The 7,735-nt window shown below is 61.2% G+C and overlaps 1 protein-coding gene across 1 annotated transcript; it reads right to left on the reverse strand.

The window, feature by feature from the left end:
- Positions 1–220: 220 nt before the first annotated feature.
- HIC2 (HIC ZBTB transcriptional repressor 2) lies at positions 221–4,823 on the reverse strand. The gene is made up of 2 exons (XM_027847535.1): positions 4,745–4,823; positions 221–2,021 (listed from the first exon to the last, which is right to left on the reverse strand). The coding sequence occupies exon 2, from the start codon at positions 1,989–1,991 to the stop codon at positions 261–263; it is 1,731 nt and encodes a 576-aa protein (XP_027703336.1). The 5' UTR covers positions 1,992–2,021; positions 4,745–4,823; the 3' UTR covers positions 221–260.
- Positions 4,824–7,735: the final 2,912 nt, after the last annotated feature.

A 7,735-nucleotide genomic window follows, 5' to 3' on the forward strand; every position in this document is an offset into this window, starting at 1 on the left:
GGAGGGCAGGCTGAGCCCGAGCCAGAAACCGGCCTCCCCACCCCCCCCATTCCTGCTGGTTCTGGAGCGGTCTGGGAGGGGTTCGGGAGGGGGACGCCCCTCGGGTAGAGGGGTGGAGGTAGACCGAATGCCAAAACAGCAGAGGGAGCCGGGCCGGGCAAGGTGCCCGGCTCCCTCTGCTTCTCTTGGTATGCACTGTCAGTTAAAGCTCTGGGGCGGGGCAGAGGGGCGGAGGGGCGGGGGCGGGGCCTCTTTGGCTCCTAGGAGGGGGAGGTGTGCATGCGCAGGTGGCTGATGAGGTTGCGCTGCTGGGTGAACTTGCCGCCGCACAGGTGGCACTCGTAGGGCTTCTCGCCCGAGTGCACGCGCATGTGCTCCGTCAGGCGGTACTGGCGCGTGAAGCGCATGCCGCACTCCTCGCACGCGAAGGGCTTGAGGCCCAGGTGGCTGCGCATGTGGCGGGTCATGGTGCCGCGCTGGGTGAACATCTTGCCGCAGATGTTGCACGGGAAGGGCCGCGTCAGCCAGTGCGTCTTCTCGTGCTGCCGCAGCGTGGCTGGGTCCTTGTAGCTCTTCTCGCAGCCCGAGCACTTGAAGGGGCGCTGCTCGGCCGCATAGGCCGGGCTGGGGGCCGACAGGTCCTCGGCCTCCTCCTCGGGTGCGGGGCCGCCGCCCCCATAGGTGCCCTCCTCCTTGACAAAGAGCTCCTCCTCGGTGTGCGTCTCCACGTGGGCGTTGAGCTGCTCTGAGCTGGGGAAGCCTTTGCCACAAGGGATGCAGACGTACAGGTTGTCTCCGTAGGGCACCGCTTCGAAGCCCTCCTGGCGGTACACGTAGTTGGCGGCCCCACCGGCCCCCGCGGGGCCCCCGGCACCCTCGCCCTCGCTCTGCCCGCTCTCCTCGCTGAGCTCCTTGCCGTTCTCCATCTCCTCCTTGCAGGGGTAAGGCGGCTCCCCGTAGGGTGCCCCGCCCGCCCCCAGGATGCCGTTGGGGAGCCCCTCTTCCAGCTCCTCCTCGTCTCCGGGGCAGCAGCTTGTGCCCTCCGCCTTGCTCCACTCCTTCTTCCGAGCCAGATGTCTCAGACTCTTGCGAGGCTGGCCCCCCGGTCCCTCCAGCAGCCCCAAGTGGTTTTCCTCGGGGCCGCCCGGCCCCTCCACCTCCATGGGGTCTTCCGGGGGGCCGCCGGGCTCCGCGTACGAGGCACTGTTGGTGGAGGCTGGAGCAGGGGAGCCGTGCTGGCTGTCGCTGAGCTGGCCGAGGTCATCGGGGCCGAGGAGGGGGCCGGGGGCCGGGGGCTGTAAGGGAGGGCTCTTCTTGGAGAGATCAAGGCCCAGCTCCTGCTCGCTGCCGCCGCTGTTCCCACTGGAGCCCCCGCAGCTGGCCCCATCCCCACCATTCTTGCAGCTGATTCGGCTCAGGGGATGAGAGTTCTCCTGCCCGGGGGCCCCGAGGAAAAGCTCGTCGTCCGAGCCCTTGGACTGGGGGAGCTCTTTGGGAGGATGCACAGCCTTGCGATTCTCTGAGGCGGCCGGGTACCGAGCCTGGATGACCGAGGCGGCAGACAGGCGCTGGCCGCGGGCTGGCCGGCCCACCCCTGGGACCCCGGCCCGGCCCGAGCTGAAGGGTTTCCCTGCCCGCTTGAGCTTCCGGCGGCACAGAGCGGCCAGCTCGGGGAGCTGGAGGTAGCTAGCGGCGGTGAGGAGCGTGCTGAAGTTGGGCTCCGCGGGCTGCTCACCAGGGAGCACCTTGCCCGTGTAGATGAAATCCAGGACCTGGCGGAAAACCGTGGGACTGACCATGTCGGTGTCCAGGTGGATGAGGTTGTCGTGCAGCACGAGAGACTTGAAGTACATGCTGCTGGCGGCCAGGACGTTCTTGTGGGCGCGGAAGAGAGCGTTTTCCACCACGATGATGACGTCGCAGAGGAAGCCTTTGGCCCGCTGCTGGTTCAGCTGCAGAAGCAGCTGCTTGGCATGGTTGGGCAGCTCCATGGCAGCAGGCCCCGTGTCCCAGCCAACAACCTGCAGGAGAAGGGGAGGCCAGGGGCGCAGGGTCAGGCCCGGCCCACCAGAGCCCCTGGGACAGCCAGAAGCGATGTCTGAGCACCCCCACCCCCCCACCCCCGCCCAGGGATGGCCCCAGCCCCTCCCAGGCCCCCAGACACACCCTCCAACTTAAAGCCCCCGCCACGCTCCAACTTCAGAAACGCAATCACAGCTCTCCACAACCCTCTCCAAACACGCCCCAACACAACACACCCACTGTACCCTGTGCCCTCCTCACACATCCTCCCTGCCAAGGGAAATGACAAGCCGACCTTCCTGGGCCTCGAGACCTCTAGAGAGGTGCCCCCCACGCCCGCCCCTGGCACACCCTCTCTCTTGAATGCCGATGGCCGCCTTCTGCGAAGGCTGAGGCCAGGGCCCTACGCCCGCTTCCTGGGCTGGCCTGAGAATAGGCACTGCCAGGGCCCAAGGGCCCTCTGCCAAATGCGTAATGCTTCTTGCCCTCAGGTCCCTTTCTAGGAAAAGCGGCTGGGGAAAGGCAGGCCCGCCCAGCAGGGCCCGCCCAGCCTTGCCAGACAGGCGGGCACAGACTAATTGATGCCATTAAGTGATAAAAGCACCAACACCTTTGGTTTGTAAAGGCGTCCTAGGCCTTACAAGGTCGGGCAGGGGAAGCTCGCTGAGGAACAGGGTCATGGTGGAGAGGGGAGGACACGGCTGTTCTTTACCCCAGGCGCATCCAGGCTCTTCCTAGGAGAGGAACCATCCCAAGAGCCCAGAAGCCAGGCCAAGGCCTCAGAAGCTGCGGGGCAGGGCCATCAGTAAACCTGGCCCGTTCCCCTTTCCTCTGTGGGCCGAGGAGAAGGTTGAACTTGATGGGCTTTGGCCCACACCATCCTGCCCCCATGGTCCTTGTAGCTCTGGCGTTCTGGGCTTTGGGAGAGACAGCCAAGTGGGCAGCCCACCCCCCCACCCCCACTGAAGGGCAGCTCCTGCAGGCCCTGTGCCCTCAGGACACAAGGGAAGGAGGACAGGTGGGGCAGAGCAGGCCAGCACCACCACCTCTGAATCCCCTCCTCAAAGAAGCTGTATGCACAGACTCCTGGCGGCTCTGGGGCTTTCCCACCTCCAGGTCTTTGCTCTGGCTAACTCTGTTTCCCCAGCCTAGATAGTTCTCTTTCTTTCCTGAACTCCCCAGAACGAAGAAGCTTTCATCTTGCATGGCCGGTAACTGATCCTAGAGTGGGACCCCCTAGGCCCCGGCTCAACGGCCATGGCATGTGGGGGGGGGGGGGGGGGAAGGAATGACCCATCCACTCCACTGGCCACATCCTCTGCCCTATCAGCTCAGAAGAGTATGGGATACTATGTCTAGCTGCGCATGCCCATCTCAGGAAGGGCTCTGACAAGTGGGGAAATCAAGGCAGAGAAGACTGGCCAGAGGAATAGAGGAAGCTTAGATTTGCTCTGCTTGGCCCCAGAAGGCACAGGAGGGAGTGAGGGAAGGCAGTGGAAGCAGATTTCAGCTTTCTGGAACATAAGAAAGAATTACCAATGACTTGCTTTGATACCCCTCTGCCACCCCTCTCTGCTGATGGCCGGGGGATCTCCACCCTGTTTCAAGGGGGCCACTGTGCTCAGAACAGGGCCCTTTGCTGGCTGGCATGTCCTCAGAACCTTCCCAGCTCATTCGCATCTGCTACAGTCTGTGCTCCAGGGACACCTGGGGTTCGACAAGTGAACCTCCCATCTCCAGGGGTCTCCAGAGACTGGGAGGTGGGATCACCCTAGAGTTACTAGGCCTGAGGGCCTCCCCACTCCTCCCAAGGTGCCCCCAGCACTGCTGCACGGTTCAGGTGAGGGCAGCTGCTTGACCAAGACCCAGGCCAGTTCAGTGTGAGTGCCTGTGACCCTGCTGTTTTCCCCCTCATTTCTCATGTCAGGAAAGAGGCCCACATGCCACAGTCCTGAGAGCTGGCACCAGACTCCTTGCTTCCTCTACCCAGGGGAGGTGGGGAGGGGCGGGGGTCAGAGGGTGGCACACTGCCTGGGCCAGGCCCTCCTGGGGGTTTATATCTATGCCATGGGCAGAAAGAAGCTGGATCCTCCCCTGGACTCGAGAAATGAATCTGCCTGGCCTTGGAGCCTGCTGGCATACACTGCCCCAGGGGCAGGGGGCGGCCTGGCCCTCAGAACTGCCTGGCTCAAGAGCTTGCCTGCTAATCTGCTCAGAAAAGTGGGTCTGGAGGAACAGCTCAGACACGGCAGCCAGGGCTGGAGCCAACCTCAAAGCCTTTACATGCTAAGCCTAGGCTCCGGCAGGCAGCCACCATCCCAGAGTGGCCTGGGCCTCGGCAATGCTATCTCACCTGAGCCCAGGGTGGCTCAGCCCCTTCCACTGGGCCCCAGGCCCCACCATCCTGCCAGCAGGATGGTGATGCCCTCGGGGTCCACCTCCTCTCTAGCACCCAGATAGTTATACAGTGGCAAAGACAAGGAGCTGTGTGACCATAAGAAAGCTGTGAACTAAGACTCCATTTCCTCATCTATAAAATGGGCAGAAGAGCACATGTACTCCCCAGAGGCATTAGAGCTGGCCAGGGCTTTGGTGGGAGACCTTCAGCTCCCAGACCACACTCCAGAGGACAGTCACAAGCAAGTAAGCACCACAGAACCAGGGGCCCCCAGCAGCGGGGCCAGCCCCCAGCCCAGCTCCCGCCAACCAGGGCCCAGCCTACCGAAAGCTTGGGGCTCAGAAACCATGCGAGCGAGCGGCGGCCGCCTGCAGAGTGCGGTCTCTCAGCGGAAGCAGCAAAGCCTGGTTACCTGAGGAAAAGGAAAGAAGGACAGGGTCACTCAGCCAGTCAGCACATGGGGAAGCAGAGGGGCACAGAAGGGAAGGCTCGGAGGAAGCTAGGCTGGGGCAGAGCTGGAAGTGGAGGGCAGCCAGGAGGAGCAGACCCAGGCTCACTCCAGCAAACACCAGCTGAGCACGGACAGCACGCGCTTCACAGGCCACAAAGGACTCTCCCTGGCACATACGCCGCTTGCACCCAGGTCTCCAAATGCCAAATCTGGGGCTATTCTTTCTCCAAGAAAGGGGGAGGTGGGTCCCCAGCACACTGTCCCCAACTGCCAGCTAAAGCCCGGAAACCCTGGCTCCCTGTGGGAGCAAGCAGCTTCATGGCTAGGCTGACCAGGCTCCCCGAGGGGCAGGCTGGGCCCAGCCACATCCATGTAACAAAAGGCAAATGGGTGCTTGGCGAGATCCAGCCTCTCCCCCAGTCAGCCCTCCTCTCCAACCCATTCTGCTGGGCTCCTGGACCCTCCAGGCTCGGAAGCCGCCCCCCACCCCTCTCTGGTCACCAGGGGAGGGGAGGCAGCAGCCCTGCCCTGGATCTGGCTCTGGCCTCCTTGGCCCTGCCCCTCCCCCCAGGCCCTCAGGAATGTGACCAGACCCGGGGTGCCTGGGGCCAGGGAGGCCTAGGCCCCAGCCTGCCAGCTGTTCCAGTGTCCTGGGAGCAGAAAGCAGTCACTCCCCTCCCCCAACAGGCCCCAGATCCTAGGGTAGGCCAGACAGACCAGCTCCGTGGGTTCAAAGGCCCCGAGGACTTCCTGCTGGTCAACTGTGGCCCTGGCCAGCACCCCACACAGCCCCTGCCTATCACTGAAGGAGTCCAAAAAAATAAAAAAGCGTGGTCCAAGCTGTCTCCACTCACTGCCAAGGGTCTAATGCCAAGTGTGAGCTAGGCATCTACCAAAGAAGGAATGCCATGGCTAGAGACCCCAGGCTAGTCACTGGGAGTCAGTGGGGCAACTGGAAAGAGCCCTGCATTTAGGCTGGGAAGACCTCAGTTCGAATCCTGACTCTGCTGCCAATGCAGACACAGATGGGAGCTTTGGTGTGAGATGTGCCCGGGGAAATCTTCCAGCTGGGGCAGGCTGTCTTCCTGAAAAATGGGTGGACAGGGCCAGCTCAGGTTCTCATTCCGTATCCCCAGGTCTTCCCTGATTAACACATCCTGCCCCTCATCCCCTTCATACGTGGAGAGCCCCACACCAAGAACGCTGACTCTCTGGGGCAAAGCTGGCTCTGCTATGTTTGTGTGAGTGGGTGGAAAGGCGCTCCCCCAATCCTGCCATGCAGGCTCTTCACTGTTTCCTCCTGCACCTGCCAGGAAGGTCACCACGTCCCCTCCTAAATTCTCACTGTCCGGCAGCACCCTCTGCTCCCCACCACCACAGGAATGACGGCGAGTGCCGGCAGAATGTGGCTGCGGCGAGATCTGGAAGCATCGTGGAGGGGGGAAGGAGAGAGAGCAGGTCTGGAGGCTGGGCTGAGTTCTGTCTGCTACATAATCTTACTCATTTCCTCATCTGTAAAATGTGTGTGTGTGTGGGAGGGGAGCCTCACTGTCTCTGCCTTCCACAATCCGAGGGGGAGCACTGCCACCTGCACTCATTCTCATTTTCTGTTCAAAGGAAGGCCATCCTAGCCCTCTCTGTTCCCAGGTAACTTCCTTCATCAGCCTCTCTGCACATCTCTTGGCTCCCACCACCTCCAAACAAGGTGGCCTGAGTTTAAGTCCTGCCACAGACACCACTAGCTATGTGACCTTGGGCAAGTCACTTGAACCTGTCTGCCTTGATTTCCTCATCTGTAAAATCAGAATAATAGCCCTGCTGTGAAGACTAAATGAGATAAATTCTAAAGCGCTTGAGCGCAGTAAATGTTAACTATTATTATACCTAGACTGCCACACCCGGCCCCTGACAAGCCTCCCAGGCCCCAGTCTATCTAACACACTTCAGACAAAGTGATTTTCCAAAAGCACTGATCTGACCACATCACTCCTACTCCCGAACCATCGATGGCTCCCCATAGCCAGCTATATTCAGCTTGGCATTCAGGGTCCACCCCTCCTATTCAGCCTTATCTCCAGATATCCTTAGCTATCCTCTTTATCCTTAGGAATCATCTTTCTCTAGCTTCTCCCTGGCTAGCCTGGAGCAGCCAGCCCCACCTCATCCACCACAACCAGCCCAGAGAACTCTCAGCAGGCACAGACCTTTCCACAGGTAATAAATACCTCCATTTTACGGACAAGGAGAGTGAGACTGGGGAGAGGGCCCTGGCTAGAATTCGAGGCCGGGCCTTCTAATCCTGCTGGGTCCAGAGAAGTCTTTCTAGATTACGCATGGAGTGGCGCTGGTAGCTGGGGAGACAGATATCAAGGGGAGCCAAGACATGACCGGGGTGCAGGGCCTCAGTGGGAAAACCACAAGTGTTTAGGCCAGTCCAGGCCACTCAAGATGGTTCTGCCAGAGGTGTCTGTACTTAGCCCCCTTCTCAGAAGGCCCAAAACAAGTCAACCTCTTCAGGCCGACCACCTTCCCTCCCACGCCTAGAGGACACCTAGCTTCCGTGCTGGCCCCCCCCAACATGTCGCGCCCTCCACTACCCTTGTGTCTTCTAGTTTGGTAACGTCCCTCCTAAAACATGGCGCCCAGCACCACGGCTGGCTGTGCTTCTGCCCCGCTGTCTGCCCGCTCAGGACGCTCCCCAACGGGACAGCCCAACTCCTGGAGGGGAGGAATCCCATTTCCTTAAGCTTCCGTAGCTCTCCCAGAGCCCAGGCTCAAGGCAGGGTAAACAGGAGCACACACTAAAGAAGACTCAGAGATTACGGAGGACATTAAATACAGAGGCACCACCCCTGGCGCACACC

This window comes from Vombatus ursinus, unplaced genomic scaffold (assembly GCF_900497805.2).
Source record: "Vombatus ursinus unplaced genomic scaffold, bare-nosed wombat genome assembly UNPS02015411.1, whole genome shotgun sequence".
In the NCBI taxonomy this organism is placed as follows: Eukaryota; Metazoa; Chordata; class Mammalia; order Diprotodontia; family Vombatidae; genus Vombatus; species Vombatus ursinus.